We start from the raw sequence: 23,658 nt of genomic DNA, 5'->3' as shown, positions 1-23,658 counted from the left end.
AGTTAAGAATCGACCTAACAGCTAAATGACAAAGCGAATGTTTAAACAGATTTACAAGCCACAATGCAGAGCTTTTCCAGCTAGCCTCGGTAGGCCAATGAGATAAATCTTCTGTATACAACTATCTCTGCTGTTACGGTTTGTGCAGCTCTTTCTGACAGGAGATCCGAGGACAGGCAGCCACATGCGACATAGAGAACATGAGCTTTGGCTAAGAGAGGCTCTGTATGGATCCCGGTTACACACTTCATTGTTAAGGATTGGGCACATTACTTCTCTGGATTTGCTCGCTGTAAAATTTAGGTGATAAAATACCTACCACAGAGACTGGCAAACTACAGCACATGGGCCAAATCCGGCCAGCCTACTGCCTGTTCTGGCACAGGTCCGAAGCAGAGATTGACTTTTACATTTTTCAGTGGTTAAAAAAAAATCCAAAGAACCACATTTCGTGATATGTGAAAACTATACGAAAGCCAAATCTCTGTGCCCATAAATAAAGTTGTATTGGAACACAGCCAGGTCCATTCATTTCACATCGTCTACGGATGCTTCTGCTCTGTGAAGACAGAGTTGAGTGTAACAAAGGCTCTCACCAGGCCTGAACTTCAGCCAGGCTCCTCTTCTCCATGAGGCCTCAGCCTCAGGCTTCTGTGTCCAGTTTTAGCAAGAATGCTGCAAAGTCCGTTTCGAGGGAGTCCCCTGGCTAGTTCCTGGAGCTCGCCTCTGTGGCAATCTAATGGCTTTCTGGCCCTTTCCCAGCCTTCAGACTTTATGTACCAATTAGCAGCCGTATTAAGCACAGGGTCTTGATTCCCATGATCAATAGTGTTTCTGCCATGGAAAGCTCCATCTATACTTTTAAACAGCTGATTAAAACACTGTTCTGTTGTGGAGTGATCCTTTAGGGACACTGCTGGACAAGAGCAAGAGCAGGACAAGAGCCAAGGGCAAGAGCAGGCCAAGCTTGCGTGTCAGCACTGCAATCAACTCTTTTAATTGACAAGCCTTGGGACAAGCCTTAATTAGAACATTAATTATGTTCTAATTAAGCGTGGAACATAATTATTTCATAATGATCACTAGTTTATTTACAATCTTGAGAAACACATCTTAGACAATGAAAAACACTTATTTTCCCCTTAAACTCCCTCACATCCTTACTATGAATAAGGCTCTGACTTGGGTATTTATAAGACAGAAATGATGAGAAGAAAGACAGAAGGCTGGGCAGAAATTCAAGCTGCCTAAATTCAACAACTTATTGCCTAGAGACAAGGATTCACAACCTGACATGCCAGGTGCTTTGGGGAAACTAGTTTCCCACGCATCACACACAGAGAAATGGGGTGAACCCAGTTGTTACAGCCCTATGATTGGGCATTTTGAAACCAACTATGCTTTTTCTCAGGTTGGAAGATGGGTGCACAGTCTCCCAAATGAAGACTGGCAGAGATGATAGTCACAATGGTGGTATTAAAAAATAATAGTGATGGCACACCCACATTCATTGCAGCATGGCTCACAATGGCCAATAGGTGACGGCAATCTAAGGGTCCATCCATGGAGGAATGGATACTGGAGACGTGGTGAATACACACAATGGAAATGGTATTTGACCTTAAAACCGAGGGAAATCTTGTTGTATGTCACTGCACAGATGAACCTCGAGGACATGATGCTGAGTGAGATAAGCCAGTCACGAAAAGACTAAGACCACACGATTCCACTTACTTGACGAGGTGTCTAAAGTAGTTAGACTCAGTAACAGAAAGTAGAACAGGGGCTGGGGAAGGGGAACTGGGGAGTTGTTCAATGGGTGTAGAGTTTCCACTTCACAAGATAAAAAAATTCTAGAGATCTGCTCTACGACAAAGTACATGTAGTTAACACTTCTGAACTACACACTTACAAATGATTACGATGATATATTTTGTGTTGTTTTTGACCACAATTTAAAAAATAGTAACAATGAAGATGACGATGGTAACAAGTTTCCATAAATAATGCTTCTGGAACACTTTAATGGATCCCAGACACTGGGCTGCATGCTAAGAGACATTGTCAAGCAACTGTGTCTGGGCCGGAGGGGAAAATCCAGCTGGTGCTTACTATTCTCACAAGGTGAAGTGAGATGCTCTTCCTCAGTTCATACAAGCAAGACTGGCCTGTGGCACTTCCAAAATAGATTCTGTCTGATGACCTTTTGGTCATCATTTCTGCTACTGTGTGCTTTCATTGCATTTTGGAACTTCCATTGCATTTGGATCTATAACTATTATTGAAGTTATCGATGTCACACGTTGTAAGGCAGAGCTCACTGGATTTTTACAAACTGACTGCATCCACGGAACCAGCATCCAGATCAAGGGAGAGAACACAGCCAAGACCCTGGCAGCAATCCCTATAATTCCTCCGGTCATTTATGGCATCCCTTCGATTATCACAGATCGATTCTGTCAAAAGAACTTTTTTTTTGAGATGGCGTCTCACTCTGTCACCCAAACTGGAGCGCAGTGGAACGATCTCAGCTCACTGCAACCTCCGCCTCCTGGGTTCAGGTGATTCTCCTGCCTCAGCTTCCTGAGTCACTGGGACTACAGGTGTGCGCCACCACACCCAGCTCTAGTTTCTGTATTTTTAGTAGAGACGAGGTTTCGCTATGTTGGCCAGGCTGGTATCAAACTCCTGACTGTAAGTGATCCTCCTGCCTTAGCCTTCCAAAGTGCTGGGATTACAGGCATGAGCCACCACGCCCAGCCTCAAAAGAACTTTTAAAAATTGAGGCGGGTAGATCACCTGAGGTCAGGAGTTCGAGACCATGGTGAAACCCTATCTCTACTAAAAATACAAAGATTAGCTTGGCATGGTGGTGGGCACCTGTAATCCCAGCTACTCGGGAGGCTGAGGCAGGAGAACTGCTTGAACCCAGAAGGCAGAGGTTGCAGTCAGCCAAACTTGCACCACTGCACTCCAGCCTGGGCAACAGAGCAAGACACAGTCTCAAAATAAATAAATAAATAAATAAAATAAAATAAAATAAAATAAAAAATATATATATGCAATTAGCTCAGGCTGGAATTCTGTAATTAACAGAGAGTCAAGTCAGTTTAGTGATATGGTCAGAACAAGATGATGACTGAGGGCAGGGCACTTCTACAGATCCTAGCTTCAATCCTGTTTCTTTGCTGTGTGCCTTTGGGAGAACGACTTAACCTCTTTAAGGCTTAACTTCCTCGTCAGAAAAAGGGGCTATAATGCACCGTTGCAGGAATAAATGAAACACTGTATGTGAACCCAGCATGGTGCCTGGCAGTTACCTCTCTCAAGAGTATGTGTTGCCCGACTATGGCTTCCTGTTATATGAAGTTCTGCTGGAACAAACACATGTATTCATTCACATATTATCTATGGCTGCTTTTGCATGATAAGGGGAGATTCAAATAGTTGCTGCAGAGATTGCATGGCCTGTAAGGCCTACAGTACTATCTGGCCCTTTACAAAGAAGGTGTGATCCCTGCTGTAGAACGTGGGTCATGCGTGCTGCTGCACCCATAGGGACTAGAACACTCCACACATAGGAAGTACTCATGCGACGGCTTTTGTGTGACATGTGACAAATAAACACTTACTTCTTTAAGTCATCAACCGTGGGTTTTATTTTGCAGTTGAATACATTCCTAAACAACAGTGTAAGAATGGACTGAAATAATAAAAATCAAGCCTGGTAACAACTTGAAAGAACTCAGCCCTGCCCAGTACCTAGAAAGAACAATAGGCTTACAAATTCTAGCAAAAGAGAAGCACCTATGGTTAATGGAAGAGACGCTGAACTTGGAGTCAGAAGAACACAGAATCTTAGCTGTGCCATTAGCTAATTGGTAGATTCAGACATGGGGAAATTCTTAGAATCTTAGTGCCCTCAGCTGTGAAGCCCAAACACTGCTGCCGATTTCTGGTTTAGACAAACAGCTCCTGCAGGAGTGGAATTGGACAATACTAGAGTCAGGAAAGCCATCAGGAGCTTAAAGGAATTCAGGCAGGCACAGAACGGGGTTGTTAGAAATAATGAGATAATGGTATCTTCAGGTGTTTTGAGAATCATTATTTTACCATGAAATAAGAGCATAAAACAATATTCCACAGAACTTGCCACACTCTAATTGTTTCCTGGACTCTCTTAAGAAGCTGTGTGTGCCTAGTGAATGGAAACCGTAACTACTTCTTGCTAGCTGTCACTTTACCTCACCTTTCATGTGAAGTCTGATGCCAGACACAGTGTAGGCACAAAATAATTGTTAGCTGAATAGGAGAAGGCAGAATGAGATTTGGCAGGTCTGTGGTCATATGCCACACTGCAAAAAGGGCTGGGAGTCAGGGAATCTTGGATTTGAAGTACAAACTAGAAAACGACAGAGTGTTTGGAGGTGGGAATAAATTGAGAAAATACAACTTCCTCTCATTTTTAGGCCTGTGACAGATCCGCTCATTCGCCACCTGCTCTGCTCGGAGCCAGGCTCGATCTGCACTGCCTCTGACGGCTCTTCCCTTAGACGCTGCCGTCCCACCTGTGACCACCTTCTCTTCACAGTGAATGTTCTCATCCCGTTTCAGAGCTTCGACATTCATAATAATCACAAGATTCTTGAATCCAAATTTCCACCCAGATCTCTTTCCTGTGCTCCAGGAAATACACCTTCTGGCACTGCCTGCTGGATGTCTCCACTGAATGCCACTGATGCTCCTGCCTCCTCAAGCTGGAATGGGACTCATCTTCACCCCCGGGCCTGGTCTTCCCCAGGGACAGGCACTACTGTCCACCCAGATGGCAAAGCTGGAAAAATGAGCCACTCCAAGCCCTCTCCTCCACAAGGGTTCATTCAATCACATCCTCTCCTACTGCCCCCAACCCCAACCTCTGGAATCCATCCAGCTCCTGCCAGCCCCTCAACTCTCCCTGAGTTCTAGCCAGCACCATCTCCAACCAGACTCATCGCTAGATCCTAATGGCTTTCTTGACTCCAGTCTGGTCCTATTCCAATCTGCCTACAGTTCTCTTTCTAAATCAGAAATCAGATCATATCACACTCTCTTTTAAATGCATTAACAGCTTCTCAAACACATTAGTTTGGGTATACAACTGTGAGGGCCAATACAAAGCCCTTAGCCACATGTGATGACTGAGCACTTGAAACATGGCTTAGTCTAAACCGAGAGGTGCTGAGGTGTCAAATACACACCGGATTTGAAGACTTCGCAGACAAAACAGACAGCATGAAAATATCTCATTCACAATTATTTAGACTGTGTGTTCAAATGATAATGTTTCTGGATATAGGAGGTTAAATAACATATATTTTTAACATGAATTTCACCTGGTTGTTTGACCTTTTCAACATAATGCTAGAAAAGTTAAAATTGCATATGTGGCTTATTTCTCCTGCCTGCAATGGCATAGAAAGTCCTTCACCATACAGCTCCCTGCTGAGCTTCCAAACTTCCTTCTCTCACTGCATCTACCATTGCCCTTCTCCTATCCCCCTCCCCTCTGGCCTTCTCTGCAGGCTCCTGAATAACCCACTTGCTTTCTGGTTTTTGTAAGTGGGGTGCCTCATCTCTCTGGTACATTATTTCTATTAGATCAAGTCCTACTGGTCTCCCGGGCTGCAGGTTTGCAGAAGGATCTCCTGAACTCAAATGGTGCCTGTTGCCCCCACTGCCCAACACCACTGCTCTCAGGGAAGCACCTGTCACACATCCTATATTTGCAGGGCTCCCTACCTGGATGATAAATTCCCTGTGTCTCATTCACTACTCAACCTACTGTGCAGGGTCTAGTAGAAGTTCCAGGAACTCAGTATGCATAGAATCAAAGAATAAAAACATAGCCAATGAACTTAAAGCCCCAAAAGTTGCCTAATAAAAGGTAGATTCAGATGTAGGCTTAAGCAAGTGCCATCAACCCAAAGAGATAAAAATACCAGAAAGCTATGCTCTACGTTTTGGATTCAATTTGGTGCAATCTTTTTCCAGAACAATCTCACATATTTAACAACCTTAAAATGATTAGACCCATTGATTGGGTAAATCTGCGCCATTAGATTTGAACTACTGAACAGTTAGCTATGAGCACAAACACAAACGTACTCAGTTCACTGAGGCAACATCTATAACAGTAAAAAACTGTAAAGAGTGAAGTATTCCATCATTTACAATGGAAGATGTAAATGAGGCACGTGCCTTTGTTGGAATGGCATGCAGCCATGAAAAAGAAGGAAATGGACTCCATGTGCTGAAAAGGAAAGATTTCCCCTGAGCAGGGAGGGAAAGCAGAGGGCACTGTACTATTTCCTCACATTTGTGTATTTCAAAGATATACGTCTACAGATGCATCTACACACAATTTATCAGAAATATACTCAAGCGTGTGTGTGTTCACAAGGTAACAGCTCCTGGGGGCAGAGGTGGGAGGGAAGTCATCACTGTGTACCCTCTTTGAACTTGCTAATCATATGCAAGTTCATTATAAAACATATTAATGAGGGCTTTCTGGTGTTTTTCCCTCTATTTCTGCAGGACCACAGAAAAGCATCAATTATTTCACCACCCCTGCCCAGCCCCCCACCAAGATGAACAAACAGTAAAATAGTAACATTAAGTTGACATCACCTACCGTGATCTTTTTGTGATCAGGAAACTCGAGGCCAAAATAGTCACCTTCCACGAGGTTGAGGTGGTTGCAAACTGCATCCAGCAGCACCTTCCCAGGAGCTCTTTGCTGCGAGCAGAAACAACAGGGGTTATCCCTGAGGCAGGCACGGATGAAAACAAACCACAGCTCCTTGCTGCAGGAAACCTCTGGATTCCTAAGACTGCGGGTCCTTCACAGCTTGCCACCGCCCACCTCCGTGACACCCTGAACACCAGCCCCATCTACACCTCCGTATCCCAGCACCTGCTGTTCCCAAAATTGGATGCAAATCTCTTAGCATTTTCTTCCTACTCCAATCCCAAGCATCACTCCTCCCCTCTTATTCAATTAATCGACTATTTTTTTTTAGAGTAGTTTGAGGCTTACAAAAAGTTGAGCAAAAACTTCTTCCCACTACACAGTGTCCCCTGTTATTAACATTGGTGGTAGAGATTTGCTACAGTTGTGGAGCCAATATTGATAACAGCATCATCACTCACACTCCATAGCTCACATAAGGCTCACTCCATGTGCTGTAAAGTTCTATGACAAATGTGTTATGACCTGTCTGCATTACAGTATCATACAGAATAGTTTCACCGCATTATATGAATTTCACCCTAAAAATCCTCTGTGTTCCAGCTATTCCTCCCTCCCTCCCTCCTAATCCCTGGCGACCACCGATCTTACTGTCTCTATAGTTTGCCTCTCCCAGAATGTCATCTAGCTGGACTCAAACAGTATGTAGCCTTTGCAGACTGCCTTCTTTCATTCAGTATATGCATATAAGTTCCTTCTGTGCCTTTTTGGTTTTTTGTTGTTGTTTTTTTGTTTGTTTTGTTTTTTTTTGAGACAGAGTTTTGCTCTTGTTGCCCAGGCTGGAGTGCAATGGTGTGATCTCAGCTCTGAGCCCTCACTGCAACCTCCACCTCCCGGGTTCAACTGATTCTCCTGCCTCAGCCTCCGGAGTAGCTGGGATTACAGGCATGCGCCACCACGCCAAGCTAATTTTATATTTTTAGTAGAGACGGGGTTTCTCCATGTTGGTCAAGCTAGTCTCGAACTCCCGACCTCAGGTGATCCACCTCCCTCAGCCTCCCAAAGTGCTGGGATTACAGGCATGAGCCACCGTGACCCGCCCCCTGTGTCTTTTTATGACTTGGTAGCTTATTTATTTATTGAGACAGAGTCTTGCTTTTGTCACCCACGCTGGAGTGCAATGGCGCGATCTTGGCTCACTGCAACCTCCGCCTCCCGGGTTCAACTGATTCTCTTGCCTCAGCCTCTGGAGTAGCTAGGATTACAGGCACCTGCCACCATGCCCAGCTAATTTTTTGTATTTTTAGTAGAGACAGGGTTTCACCATGTTGGCCAGGCTGGTCTCGAACTCCTGACTTCAGGTGATCCACCTGCCTCAGCCTCCCAAAGTGCTGGGATTACAAGTACGAGCCACCGCACCCAGCCAGTTTGTTTATTTTTACTGTGGAATAATATTCCACTGTCTGGATGTAATACAGTTTATTCACCTACTGAAGGACATTTTGGTTGCTTCCAGTTTTGACAATTATGAATATAGGTGTTGTAAATATTTCTGGACAGGTTTTATGTAGACATTGAGTTTTCAACTCATGACCCCAGGCCTTTTTTGTGACAGTCAAAGCCCTGTCCCTGTGCCTCTCTCCTTGTCCACAAATATGACACAGATTGTTTCCTCCTCTACATTCCTGTAGCACTCTGTGCAGTTTTCTCATCAAGACTATACCCACATTGAAGGGAAAGGCCATATTTTTTTCATCCCTGTATCCACAATGCCTAGAGACCAACCAATTTTGTTGAATGAACAAATCAATAAAAGTTATCCATTCCACTGTATTATAGATGGTTTAGTATCTATGTGTCTATGTCCCCAATTAGTATCAGGGCACTTGTTCAATTCTGTATTCCTATTGCCTACCACAGCACCTGGCAATCAATCAATGTCTGCTGAAATCAATACTATTGATGCATTTTCTATATACTGGATCTATAGGGAAAGGGATTATATATAAGAACCCACGTTCTACCCTAAAGAGCTTAGAATCATATGCCTTAGTTTCTCTTCACTATGTACATTCCCAGTGACTGATAGTAAAATGGATCAATTCCACCACATAAGTCAAATCTTGGGAGACAAATGCTTTCACGACATTGCCATTCACAGTTACTTATTTTTGTTGTTGCTGTTGTTTTTGTTTTTTTGAAACGAAGTTTCCCTCTTTCACCCAGGTTAGAGTGCAGTGGCACGATCTTGGCTCACTGCAACCTCCGCCTTCCAGGTTTAAGTGATTCTCCTGCCTCAGCTTCCCAGGTAGCTGGGATTACAGGCACCTGCCACCATGCCCGGCTAATTTTTGTATTTTTAGTAGAGATGGGGTTTCACCATGTTGACCAGGCTGGTCTCGAACTCCTGACCTCGTCATCAGCCCGCCTCAGCCTCCCAAAGTGCTGGGAGTGCAGGTGTGAGCTACTGCACCCAGCCCACAGTTACTTGTTTTATACTTCTCACCTCTTCCCTGAGAACAGAGCATTTTAGGAACCAATTAGTAACCTAAGTTACTAAGTGAGTGACAGCAGCAGTCACTCAGTGACAGCAGGAGACTGAGTGACAGCAGGAGTCAAGGCCCGCCAAGTACACGGATGGACACATCCATGAGCCTGTACCAGCATGAAACAGAGGAGCCAAAAAAGATGCTGCTTGATGTTCAACATTACTTTTTTTTTTTTAACAGATGACGCTTTACACCCCCACACTCACCCTCACTGCAATCCAGAAGATACACATTGTCCACAGATGATCCCAAACTCTCCAAGCTCTAGATCTTAAATGCCTGACAGTGGCAGAATCATGTCACCTGCAGGAATGTCAGGAGTCACATGTGATTGCGTGGAACCCCCATTCTTCCCTGCCAAGCTCTCCTCTTCTCCAGGCACGCTTATCCAGAGGAAATGGGTCAGGAGAGCAGAGTGGAACACTGGTCACCAATCTTATCTTCCACCACTTTGCTATAGCAATGTGCCCTGTTTCCGACACACAGGGTCAGACAAGCATTTCCCAGGTCAGTTAATGTAGGGAGCGATATGCTGCTCCATTCCAGTCCCTAATCTTGGGTTTGAGTCCCCACACCAGCTGCCAAGAGCTGCATGGTTAACTTATGCACAGCAACTTATTCGGGGTCTACCTCTCACTCCAATAAAATCTGCAGACATTAATAAGAACATTATAGGCCGGGCGCAGATCACGCTTGTAATCCCAGCACTTTGGGAGGCCAAGGCGGGTGGATGATTTGAGGTCAGGAGTTTCGAGACCAGCCTGGCCAACATGGTGAAACCCCATCTCTACTAAAAATACAAAAATTACCCAGGTGTGGTGGTGGGCGCCTGTAATCCCAGCTACTCAGGAGGCTGAGGCAGGAGAATTGCTTGAACCTGGGAGGCGGAGGTTGCAGTGAGCCGAGATCACACCACTGCACTCCAGCCTGGAAAAAAAGAACATTACAAAAATGGACCAAAGGATAAGAACTTGTGGAAGAATTCCCATACTGTGAGATTTTCTTTTAAAGGAAGAACACATTCCAGTTTCAGAACCTTCTTTCTCATAAATCTTAATATTTCCTATTTGTGATGAAAATAAACCACCAATTATCTGACCAGCTGGCAAGCACTCATGTTTCCCAAAGAATTCTGGGAACTAAGGGAATTTGATAACTTCATCTAGATTTACAGAGTCTGGGAAATGAGACCTAACAATTCAACACTAGAAATCTCAAAAAGTTAAAAAAAAACTAATACACAATGTAATTTTTTTTTTTTTTTTTTGAGATGGAGTCTCGCTCTGTCACCCAGGCTGGAGTGCAGTGGCGTCATCTTGGCTCACTGCAAGCTCCGCCTCCCGGGTTCACACCATTCTCCTGCCTCAGCCTCCCGAGTAGCTGGGACTACAGGCACCTGCCACCATGCCCGGCTAATTTTTTGTATTTTTAGTAGAGACGGGGTTTCACCTTGTTAGCCAGGATGGTCTCGATCTCCTGACCTCATGATCCGCCAGCCTCGGCCTCCCAAAGTGCTGGGATAACTGGCGTGAGCCACCGAGCCCGGCTATAATGGATGTCTTTATGGACATGGTGTTTTAGAAGTGCTTTAGAAGAGGGGAGAGGGAGAGTTACCATCTACACTGGGTACTTCGCGGAGTCAGCAGCGGTTTCTATGAATGTATGGAATGCTTTTGGTGATAATATGAGGGCGTGTTGAGTCCTAGAACCTGCAGCCTTGCCACCCCAGCACTGCACACTCCTTAGGGCCTGTCAGAGACAAGTGAAACAATGATGATTAACTAGCTGCACTGTCATGAGTTTGCAGTAAAGACTTAGGATCTAGCTCATAAATCACAGGTCAATCCTTAAAATTGTTAAAATTATTTTATACAAAATGTTTATAGAAAATGACTTTTCTTTGGCATCAAATTTTTTATAGGGCGATGTCAACTTAATAGTTTCAGTAGTATCTTTATAGCTTCTAAAATTCATCTGTAAAATAGATGTCCATAAAGCATTATACCAATTCCCCTGTGAATGCTGGCTATATCTATGGTTGTAAGGAAACTCCATATGTAACATCACTGGAATTTACAAGGGCTTAAAAGCACCCACTACATGACAATGGCATGGGTAAATGGCACAACAATGGTGATATGGTTTGGCTCTGTGTTCCCACCCAAATCTCATGTTGAATTGTAACTCCCAATATTGGGGGAAGGACCTGGTGGGAGGTAGCTGGATCATGGGGGCAGATTTCCCCCTTGCTGTTCTCCTGATAATGAGGAGGTCTCATGAGATCTGATGGTTTAAAAGCATGTGGCACCTCCTCCTTTGTGTTCTCTCTCTCTTCTGCTCCACCATGGTAAAACGTGCTTATTCTCCTTCACCTTCTACCATGATTGTAAGTTTCCTGAGGCCTCCCAGCCACGCTTCCTGAAGAGCCTTGTGGAACTGGGAGTCAAGTAAACCTCTTTTCTACATAAATTACCCAATCTCAGGTGGTTCTTTATGGCACCATGAGAATGGACGAATACAAATGTGCTACATGGACTGTGCATTAACACCCCAATGTGTACCGGGCAGCTAAGCCTAAAGTGCTTCCAGACATAAAGATACCCTGATGGTCAAGGACCTCCTTCATCTTCCTTTCTTTTAGAAAGGGGTCCTGAACTATCTAAGTGTGTCAACGCACACCAGGTGAAAGCCTGCTTCTGAGGAAGCTTCTCGGAGAAGAAAGGCAGAGAAAGAGCTTGTATTTCATTAAGAAAATGATTCTTCCTTCTGTTCCTATAGTAAGTTTATTTCATCAGCTGGCAGCATCATTTCTCTGTACTTATTCCCAGTGAGTTTTTGAACTTCACTCTGAAGGTAATTCTGTTCCACGTCACATCCCAGAATGCAAAATGGTGCAGCCACTATGGAAAAACAGTACGGCAGTTTCCCAAAATAACAAAAATAGTCTTATCCTAGGATACAGCAATCCCACTTCTCAGTATACAACGAAAATAACTGAAAGCAGGGTTTTGTAAATCCACGTTCACAGAAGAATTATTCACAATAGCCGAAAGCTAGAAGCAACCCAGGTGTCCACTGCTGAATGAATGGATAAGCAGTATGAGGAGGACCATTACAAACAGTGGAGGATGATGCAGCCTTCAAAAGAAAGGAGATTCAGGAACATGCTACATCATGAATGAAACTTACAGACACTATTCTAAGTGAAATGAGCCAGTCATCAAAGGACAAATATTGGATGATTCCACTTCAGTGAGGTACCTAGAGCAGGCAAATTCATAGAGACAGAAAGTAGAATGGGGGTTGTCAGGGGCTTTGGGGAGGGGGAATGGGGAGTTAGTGATTAACGGGATCAGAGCTTCAGTTTTGCAAGGTAAGAAGAGTTCTAGAGATGGATGGTGGTGATAATCGCACAACAATGCGAATGTACTTAATGTACTTAGTGCCCCTGAGTGAATGTACTTAATGCCCCTGAACTACACATGTCAAAACGGTAAATTCTGTTACAGGTGTTTTACCACAATTTAAAAAATGCAGACGGGAGAAAAAGTAGTTGAGGAATGGGGCTCACATCTATAAACAACTGAAAACGGTTATTCACAATGCAATCTGTTAACACTACTTTTAAAAATAAGAAAACAAAGAATCTATTTTCTTTACATGAGATCTCAGAAAAATATTATGAGGTAGGGTAGGACCTTATCACATGAGAAAAATGGGTGAGCATCCATGTGTATGCACTAAATAATTGCTAATATTTCTTTACACAAAGAGCTCTTTTATATGTCTGGCAAAAAAAGGAATAAACTGAACATCTTTGGAAATAATGGCAAATTATGCATTTGGGGCAGGCTTTGCACTGAAAGCCAATGATGAGATTCAAAAGCCACAAATCCACTAGCCTTTTATTGCTAAAAAACCAAACCTGTAAACAAGTCAAGTTTGAATGGGGAAAAGGTGGAAACAGCACAGATTAAGCTGACAGAACTCAAGAAAAAAGGCCCTGTGGAAAATTCATCAGTAAAAGTATTTTCTTAAAGGCTAACTTACTTCAAAACACACACACACACACACACACACACACACACACACACACACGGCTACACAGACTATTATACACAAGGAAGGAAAACCCACTTATCTAGGCATCATTTGAAAACCCATATATGTGAGTAATAGTTTAATATGAGAAGGAACTGATGACAAATGAATGTTTTGTTGTTTTTAAAAAAAAAAAGTAATTATTTCTGTTATTTAAACATTTTTTTGGAGACAGTGTATTGCTGTCGCCTTGGCTGGAGTGCAGGGGCACCACTGTAGCTCACTGCAACCTCAATCTCTGGGCTCAAGAGATCTTCTCACCTCAGCCTCCCAAGAACCTGGGACTACAGGAGCACAAAACCGCATCTGGCTAATGTTTTTATTTTTATTTTTAGTAGAGATGAGGTCTTGCTATGTTGCCCAGGCTGGTCTCAAACTCCTGAGCTCAGGTGATCATCCTGCCTCAGCCTCCCAAAGTGCTAGGATTATAGGTGTCAGCCACTGCACCTGGCCTAAATGAATGTTTATGATGTCCTCAAGGGTTTGTGCTGGGGGTGGGGGTAGATCTCTAAGGCTCCCATCAGCTGTAAGAAACCACCCCATTCACTACCAGTCTCAATCATAATATTCCTGAAGTGTTCTCCTTATAAGAGGCCAAATAGTCATTATAATGTTCTATTTTGGATAACAAACCAGCAATTCGTGAAACTATGTAATGAAATTTTTATCCTTTTTTTTTTAATGGCTACTTTTAATGATGCTCTAAAAGGCAGCTGAATTTTAATCTAGTGCACAAACCAGTTGGCTGGCTCCATGCTCTGTGTCCCTGTTGCCTTCTCCGTCCTCAATTGGCTTTTCATTGGAGCCTATAAAATTAAATTTAGGAGGAGGTTTACATTCGTGGGAAAGCCTGGCAAGTATGCACTGAATACTAAATAGCATGCATGTTCACACAGCACTTCAAGCTATTACAAATTGTGACTCAAAGTTGCTCTAGTTTACTGTGACTTTAAAACATTTCTAGGCCGGGCACGGCGGCTCACACCTGTAATCCCAGCACTTTGGGAGGCCAAGGCGGGGTGAATCACCTGAGGCCAGGAGTTCGAGACCAGTCTGGCCAACATGGCAAAACCCCATCTCTACTAAAAATACAAAAAAATTATCTGGGCATGGTGGCGTGCGCCTGTAGTCCCAGCTACTTGGGAGGCTGAAGCAGGAGAATTGCTTGAACCCGGGAGGCAGAGGTTGCAGAGAGCCAAGATCACGCAACTGCACTCCAGCCCGGGCGACAGAGTGAGACTCCCTGTCTCAAAACAAACAAAAACAACAACAACAAAAACATTTCTATGTCTTCAGTTTATTTCTATAACAAAGTTTTAAGCAGGAGTATGTTTTGTTCTTTTCTAAAAGAATAAAGACACCATTCCTTCTGTAGGTTGGGAGTATATTCTCCCTCTCCCTACCACATTAAATCATCTAAATCAATTAATTCCCTACCTGAGAGAGCTAAAGTACTGCCTTGTGGAAATCATCTCATAGACAGAACTCGATAATGTTTGACCAGGTTTACAAGGTTTGCATCTCCTGGGGTTACAGAGAGCCGTTTCGGGAAGTGTTTCATTTTTGCTGTTTTGGGATTAGCGTAACCATGACAACAAAGGCATGCTCTCACTCAGTAGAAGGGAATGGCTGCTCTCAAAGGCCTTGTGCCCTTCTCCCTACCACTGATACCTATCAGAATATTGTTCAAAATCCTATAACCCACCAACCCTCGACCCATCTCATCTTAGGGCATCACAATGTCACAGATTTTCCTACAGCCCTTTGGCAGATTTTGACCAGGTGGGCAGAGGTATGAATAACTGTGACGGCTTGAGGAGGCTGGGGTGTATTTATCAAGCAAGCTGCAGTGTGCAGTCACTATGCTAAGGAGACAGAAAGGAAAGCAAGAAGATTAGCGTCTCTCTTTGGGTCAGGGCTATGGTTTGGCTGTGTCTCCACCCAAATCTCATCTTGAATTGTAGCTCCCACAATTCCCATGTGTTGTGGGAGGAACCCTGTGGGAGGTGATTGAATCATGGGAGTAGGTCTTTCCCATGCTGCTCCCGTAAGTCTCACAAGATCTGATGGTTTTATAAGGAGAAGTTTTTCTGCAAAAGCTCTCTCTTTGCCTGCTGCCATCCATGTAAGACATGACTTGCTCCTCCTTGCCTTCTGCCATGATTGTAAGGCCTCCCCAACCATGTGGAACTGTGGGTCCATTAAGCCCCTTTCCTGTATAAATTACCCAGTCTCAAGTATGTCTTTATTAGCAGCGTGAAAACCATCGATGATTACAAAAATAACCAGCTAAATTGGAGTACATGGTAAGTGGCATGTTAGAGGAACTAGCAAAAAGCCGTAGAAAGTCAGAGAATAGAGCAACTAGCCATTCTCCCTGATAGTGGTGTTCTTTGAGAGTGGAGTACCTAATGTGTTTTTAGAAGTGGCCCATTCGAATGGGTCTTGAAGGATGAGTAGGAGTTTGCTAGAACACATATGGAAACGTGATGACTTAGTCTGCTCAGGTGGACATAACCAAACACTATGCACTGGGTGGCTTAAACAACAGAAATTGATGTTTTCACAGTTCTGGAGGGTGTGAAGTCTACACTCAAGGTACGAGCTGATCTGGTTCTCTGAGGGCTCCCTGCCTGGCTTGCAGATGGCCACCTTCTCCTTGGGTCCTCACATGGCTGAGTGACAGCAAGCAAGAGCTCGCTGATATCTCTTCTCCTAAGGTCACTAGTTCTATCAGATCAGAGGTCCATCCTCATGACCTCATTTTACCTTAATTACTGTACTTCTTTACTCCAAATACAGCCACATGGTGGGTAAGGCATCAATAAATTAATTAGGGTGGGGAGTACAATTTAGTCCACAGCACATGAGTCATGAAAGGGCTAGAGATGCTATTTTATGCTATTATTATCTCCCTTTTAAGACTAATGTGAGAATTCAATGAAACCATGACCACAAAGTACCTAGCAAAAGGCCTGGCACACGACACACATTATTATTGCTGCCACCATGATGGTGAAGGGAAATGGAAATTCACAGAATGAATGACAAGGGATGAGTTGACACTGAAAGGTCCCTTCTCACCCCAAAGGCACGTATCTGCAACATCCCGAGTGGAACCCATTAGTACAGCAGCGTACCACAGGGCTGAGTCCCTGGGGCAGAGTCCCCAGAGGGTTGCTGCTTGCAGTCACCTTGGAATTCAGCTGGAGATGACATAGAGCTAGGCTCTTCCAAACAGATGTGCCCGTGGGTCTCCTTTGGACCCTGATAAGCCGCAGATGCTGATTCCAGAGGCCCCAGAATCTGTATTTCTGGCAAACTTCCAAAGAATGCTGCTGCTAGGGCAAGGACCAGGTTTGAGTGGCCAAGTGCCAGACACATGGATGAGATACTATCAGTGACATGGGGTCCTCTGAGGCCAGGCTGGCTGCATCTGGGGTTTCTCACTCTGATTTCCATCTGAGGTTAACATCAAGCCAAAGATGCATCCACAGTAAAAGATACCAAACCTGGGCTGGGTGCGGTGGCTCACACCTGTAATCCCAGCACTTTGAGGATCACTTGAGTTGTGAGACCAGCTTGGGCAATGTAGTGAGACCCCCATCTCTATAAATTTTTTTAAAAAAATTAGCAGGTAGAGATCGGAGGGAGGCAGCTGCTAGCCAAGGGACACCAGGGACCACCAGCCATCCTAAAAGCCAAAAGAACCCGGGAAGGAGTCTACTCAAGAGTCTCTGAGGAGGCACAGTCCTCATGACCCCTTCATCTCTGACTTCTTGCCTCCAGAACAGTGAAAGAATACACTTCTGCTGTTGTTGGCCACTTGGCTTGTAGTACTTCGTTGTGGCAGCCCTAGAAAGTAAAAGCTGCCTTAGGGACGGCCTCATCACCAGTTCCTTTGCCACGGGTGTGCAGGAACAATGCAGTTGGGTTGAGCAGTTTTCCTTCTGAATAAACAGATTACAGTGCAGTAATAACCCTGTTAGTGGATTTCAAACCATATAAAAATTGTGGCCTTCAAAATTTCTCTATCTTGATCTTCAAATACACTCAACAAATAGTAGACTCATTATGGGAGGTGATCGATTTTTCTTACTGCTAAAAGGCATTCTTCTTTTGATTGTTTTGCTCTAGGTGCAAACAGTACTCCACAATTGAAATATTTTCAGTTAAAATATTTTCAATTCTCTTTACAAAATATTTTCTCTTTGGAGACCCTGCCCCTACAGCCTGGTGAGGTGGGAGGGGTCAGATGCCAGGCCCAGAATCACACCAAGTCCCCACTGCCCACCCAGGACAGCCTTCTACCTCAGCCCAGCCCTTCCTAGCTCCCAGGCTCCTGTGAAAATCTGTCAATGAGAGCACAGTTTGAGAAATTCCACAGGAACTCGCCTATCTGTCCGGAAATGCATATTTTTCCTAGAAAGATTAGCACAAGGCTACTGCCAGACACGGCTTAACACAAACCAGGAGACAAATGTCAGGTTGTGGCTAAATGTGGCAGGCTGAACACAGGAGCTTATCTCCTGGGCATCAGGAAAGCCTACTGCAACAACAGTGAAAGAATTAAAAAGGAAAGGGCAAAGTGGCTCACGTCTATAATCCCAGCACTTTGGGAGGCCAAGGTGGGAGGATCACTAGAGGCCAGGAGTTTGAGACTAGCCTGGGAAACATAGTGAGACCTCATCTCTACAAAAATAAAATTAGTTGGGCATAATGGTCTCAGCTGCTCAGGGGCTGCGGTGGGAGGATGGCTGGAGCCTGGGAGTTGGAGACTGCAGTGCTATGATCATGCCACCTCACTCCAGCCTGGACAAAGTAAGACCCTGTCTCAAAAATAATCATCATCATCATCATTAAAAGGGGGAAAGGAATAAATTCATGGAAAAGAGAGCAAATGAAAGAGGAGACAGAGTTCCCCCAAATTGTGAAAGGTGACCAACGAGAAAGGAGAAATCTAGTCACAGAGGAGAGGAGGAAGAGTCAGCAACAGGAGGTGGTCACATTACACAGAGTGCCCCAAAAGACATGGGAGATGCCAGGTACTTCCAATAATGCAGGAAGAGGGGAAAACTTTTAGAAATACTGTAATTTATACCCACAGATAGCTAAGAGTTTATAACTTTAAACAAAACACAGAAATTTATAAAAAGGAACATTTGAATAACAAGAAAGAGCTCTTAGAGATTTAAAAAAAAAATAAGAGAAACAAAAATTTCACTAGAAGATTTTAAAGTTGGGAACTCCCCTAGAAGCTAGACTTGAAGGTAAACAGATGGGAAAGAAAAGAGGATGTAAGACATTTAGAGCCACAAGTCAAGAGCTTCAACATCTGAGTAACGTGACTTCTAGACAGAGAGACGCCAGAGGAAAGGAAATTAGGAATGAGTAAAGCTCATCTGAAGGCAAATTTTTGGGAAATCTGAAAGACAAGGAACGAAAGGAAGATTGTAAAAGTTACGAGAGAGAAAATCAGAACGGCTCAGGGCTTAGTGAAACAGGAGAATTCCCTGGATCCCTTTAGGGGACCTGCCATAGGGGTGTGGCTTGCTTACTCAGCCACCAGGCTCAAACCCCTCGCAAGTGGGTGCTGGGGCCAAAGCAAGCAGCTTTTGGGCTCTGGCCCCAGGGTAGTCTCTAGGGGTGTAAATGCTCTTTTAGCAGTTGCTGTCTGAGGATGTCCAAGTGTCAACAAGCTCAGTGGAGAGTCAGAGTGACAGCCTTTTATACCCTGCCCTCTTGGTACCCAAGTTCTTGTCCAGCATCCTGGAAGAACCAGGTCACAGGGACTTGAAGGGTGGTGAATGTGGAGGTTTTTATTAAGTGGTGGAAGTGGCTCTCAGCAGAAGGGGAGCTGGAAAGGGGATGGTGCAGAAAGAAGGTGATCTTTCCCTGAAGCCAGGCCAACTCCAGCAGGACTCCTCTCCAATGTCCTGACGTCTGAAGTCAGGCCGCATCTATTTCTAGTCGCTGACACTCAGTTGCTTCTTCTCCTCTCGATGTTCAGCTGCTTGTCCCTCTGCCAGCTGAGGTCTGGGGTTTACATGGGCACAGGATAGGAGGGTGGAGTGGGCCAAAAAGCAACACTCCAGCACGAAAACAGGAATGCCTGTTCTCTTTTAGGGCTGTGGGTCCAGGCTTGAGGGTAGAGCCCTTGCCAGGGACCCTGCCCTCCTGCCTCCTGTCCGTATCAAAAGTATAGTAGAAGCCAGAACAGGATGTTCCTACCTTTTTCACTTTCCAGACATCAGCAGTAACATTTGTGTAAATCTGGACACTTGAGACCAGATGCAATGCTCTGGGGCTTTACCCTGTGGGCAGAAGGGATCGATACACCTGCACACCTGCACCTCAGCTCTGCTGTATCTACTGGGACTTTCCAGGCTGGAGGACAAAGGAGTGCCCAAAGTCACACTCACTGGAGGCAAGCTACTTCTTGTGCCTCAGTTTCCTCTTACATAAAATGGACGTAAAGATTGAACCACTTCATTGGGTCACTTTAAGGATTAAGCGACTTAGTATACACCATGCCCTTAGAACGGCATCCAGACTAGGCGAGCTCTAATGGGTATTTGAGATGATGATGATGATGATGTGGAGAAGGAGAAGTTGGAGGAGGAGAAGTTGGAGGAGGAAAAATTAAGTGATTCAAAAGCTCAAAGGCAGACCGGATGGCACCCTCATCAGGAAACTGCGATCACCACTGACAGGAACTAAAACTTTAAATCCAAACCCTGGGGAGCTGGAACAAGGCTTTCATTCTGGGGCAAAGTAGCTAAATGTTTAGGCCTGCCCATTGGTTCTGCCCACAAATGCTGCGATTCTTCCTGCTTGCTGTGGCTCTAGGGGCGGTCACGCTGCCCCTGAGGACACACTGTCTCCTTGTTCCCCTCGGCACTAAGACCCAGCGTTCAGAACCCTTGTTAAACACACTTCGGATTAGGTTTCAGAGTCCCCGACTGAAGAGAATGGGCCCTTTCAGCTCAGCTCCCTCACTATAATGGAGCAACGACACAACCACGGCGTCATTAGTACACAACTCCCTCCTTCTTTCATTCCAAAACTCTGCAAAGATAGATAGAGTCTGTGTGTGTGTGCGTGTGCGTGTGTGTGTGTGTGTGTGTGTACGTACGTACGTGTGGGGGATTTTATTGCTTTCTTGCAAACCTGGTATGAAGCAAGCAACAGAAACAAAAACATTTAGGGGAGAATCCAGCTCTTCATAGTGCTAGGTTTGTCATCTCCTGATGTTGAGTAATTCATTCTCTTTTCATCCCTTTTAGAAGTAGATGAATAAAAAATTCTAAAATTTATCTAAATTAAAAAATCATCTTGACACCTTGATACTTTAATATCTATTAGGCAGAGAATAAAATATCACACAAAAACTGAACAAGGCAAGTATAAACCAGATGATGGCTGCTTGTAGAAAGGAGGACACCACTTCCAGCAAGAGCAAAAGATGTGTCTTTTTCCTCATGTCTAGTAAGATTGGCACTTTTATCCTTGGGCTCAGTGGTCTAATGAAGTCACGAAAGCGCATTCAGCCCACTGAACCTGAATCTTTAGAAAACACACCTGATATCATATACTAATACTTGGCTTCCAAAACTGTTATTCCAAAGGAAGGTCGAAAGTAGAAATTGTGTTGAAATTAGTCCCGTGACTCGGCAGAAAGGTGAAGACTTCGTAAAACAAAGCCACCAATGACACCTGTGGTTCCCATTCTCATCTTCCATCATATATGCAGGCGAAGTTCTTCAACCTTGTCTCTGAAACACAGCTTTTCCCCAAGAACCGATCTTACGTGAATAAAAAATTATTCTGTTTACAGACACTTTCTACAGAAAATATTTTTTTAACATTTTTTTCAAATAGTCAGTTGGGAGAATGGGAAGATTTTCTTACCCCTTAGAAGGAGACTTTAATGTTTTTATGCAAAAGGCTTTTAAATTAAAAATCCATGAATCAAACAAGTATGAAAACACAGCTTTCCGGATCCTTTAAGAATTCTTAGCTCTTTAGTTTCCAGAAAACTTCCCAAACATTTTTACTTTTCATTCTTTTTTTAAAATGTACTTTTCAGGTTTAATATTCTGTTAACCGTGGGAGTGAGTGGGGGTGGGGGTGGGCTTCAGCTCCAGCTTTGTGTTCTGCAAAGAGGTCAGAGTTCTAACCAGATACGTGGTATTTATTCTCCTTTGAAAAGCTGGAAAGCTCAGATTAATATGGAAAAACACTTTACAAACAGGTATATAACAAAAGTACAATCATATCCAACAGACACAGAAAGGAGAATGGTGGTTGTGGGGCTGGGGGTGGAGGAGGGGGAGCAGGGAGTGGGGAGTTAGTGTTTAATGGCGACAGAGTTTCAGTTTGGGAAGATGAAAAAGTTCTGGAGAGGTGGGGATGGCTGAGCAACAACATAAACATACTTAATACCACTGAACTGTACACTTAGAATGGTTAAAATGGTAAAGTTATGTTATGTATATTTTACCACAATAAAAAAATGGGAAAAAAGCATATCCAAAAATACTGACAATCTACAAAACGGACTGGTAAACTGGGTGGGTGTGGGGAGGGTAGAAAAAGTCAAGCACTACAAAAAGTATTTTCATTATAAAGATGGAGGGAAAACTAACTTTGATGTCATTTTCAACAGATGAAGCTATTACTATTAGGTGCAAAACTGTGGGAGATATTTGGGAACAGCACAGAATAGGGCAAGGCAGGGGTTCTAGGCTCATCACGTCAGGACTTTGAAGCTGGCTTCACTTACTAGCTGTGGGGCTCAAGCAGGTCTCCTGGCCTGCCTGGACACTGGCTTTCCCATCTGAACAATGGAATGATGATGTCCCATCAAGGAGTCGTTGTGAGAGTTAAATGAAGGAAATACATATAAAGTGCTAAGCACCAGTGCCACCATCCAGCACGGATTCAAGAAGTCAGTTACCCGCCTTGCTTCATTTTTAGTTGAAATATGTGTTATTTTCAATTTTGGTAGCTATGAAAATTCCACCTTCAGTATTTTTAAACCTCACTGTACTTTAATCACTGTAAAAGAAAAAAACTTACACTTTCCCTTATATTTCACTATCTTTTGATGAGTGGCTGGGGAATGAGACACTGACTAGAAGAGGAAAAAGGTGGGAAATGGAGTCTGTATGATCCACAAACGAGGAAACCATTAAGAAGCAAAAAATGATATGGGTTCACTACGGATGGCAGTCTCTTCCCACTGAAAACTTGCTAGAGTAAGACAAAATACGAACACATAGATTCTCGATTTAGGAAAAAGAAACTTACAAATGAGCATATAACAAAAGTATATAAAGCTTATCCAACAACACTGACAGTCTAGAAGGACTAAAAGATTCTGAATTACCCAACACATTTTTTAAAAATATGAGTATCAGACAAGGAGTTTCCTTAGGTGTTAATAACCCACAGTTCTTGGAAACAAGATGGTTCTGCTTTGTTTACAACACAGATTTGGTAAGCTCCGTCAAATGCAATAGAAAGGGATGCTGATCGATGGCCAGGATTTAACTAAAGAACTAATTCCAGTTGATTATAGCAGTGATTCCAAGGGCACTCTGGAAATGAGGCTTGCCTGAAACCTTCTAAACACTCATGTCCTCTGGCCCCAAACCTAGAGAGCCTCACATGCCTGAATGTTCCTGCAGTGACTGCACTGCACATACACACTTACATGTTTGTGGACACTCATGACACTCAGGAACTGGGATACCACGCAGCTTAATGACATTCTTTACCTTCTGTGAGTACCTTAATTTTTTTTTTTTTTTTGAGATGGAGTCTCACTCTGTTGCCCAGGCTGGAGTGCAGTGGCACGATCTTGGCTCACTGCAACCTCTGCCTCCCAGGTTCAAGTGATTCTCCTACCTCAGCCTCCTGAGTAGCTGGGATTACAGGCACGTGCCACCACGCCCAGCTAGTTTTTGTATTTTTAGTAGAGACAGGGTTTTGCCATGTTGGTCAGGCTGGTCTCGAACTCCTGACTCAGGAGATCCACTCGCCTCGGCCTCCCAAAGTGCTGGGAGTGAGCCACCATGCCCGGTAGATGAAATACTTTTTCTGACAATTACCTTGAATTTCTCTGCCTGCATTTAACCTGTCACTTACGATAACCATCTGACTTATCACATAAACGATTTCCAAATAGCTTCTCAAGTCAGCTTTATCAGAAACAGTCATCTTCTACTTTAAATCAGACATGTCACTCCTCTACTCAAAACGTTTTTCATTCAG

The 23,658-nt window shown here is 43.9% G+C and overlaps 1 protein-coding gene across 3 annotated transcripts in view; it reads right to left on the bottom strand.

Annotated features, from left to right (window-relative positions):
- Window positions 1–23,658, bottom strand: part of FARP1 (FERM, ARH/RhoGEF and pleckstrin domain protein 1) — a 314,829-nt gene that overhangs the window by 98,963 nt on the left and 192,208 nt on the right. For all 3 annotated transcript variants that reach the window (XM_032151148.2, XM_032151146.2, XM_058438026.1), the window contains exon 3: window positions 6,674–6,778. In XM_032151148.2, the coding sequence (XP_032007039.1) occupies window positions 6,674–6,778 (105 nt within the window). The remainder of the gene's footprint in view (window positions 1–6,673; window positions 6,779–23,658) is intronic.

Source organism: Hylobates moloch, unplaced genomic scaffold (genome assembly GCF_009828535.3).
Source record: "Hylobates moloch isolate HMO894 unplaced genomic scaffold, HMol_V3 SCAFFOLD_4, whole genome shotgun sequence".
In the NCBI taxonomy this organism is placed as follows: Eukaryota; Metazoa; Chordata; class Mammalia; order Primates; family Hylobatidae; genus Hylobates; species Hylobates moloch.
Note: the sequence above shows the minus strand (reverse complement) of the source record. Positions and strands in the feature narration are given on the sequence as shown.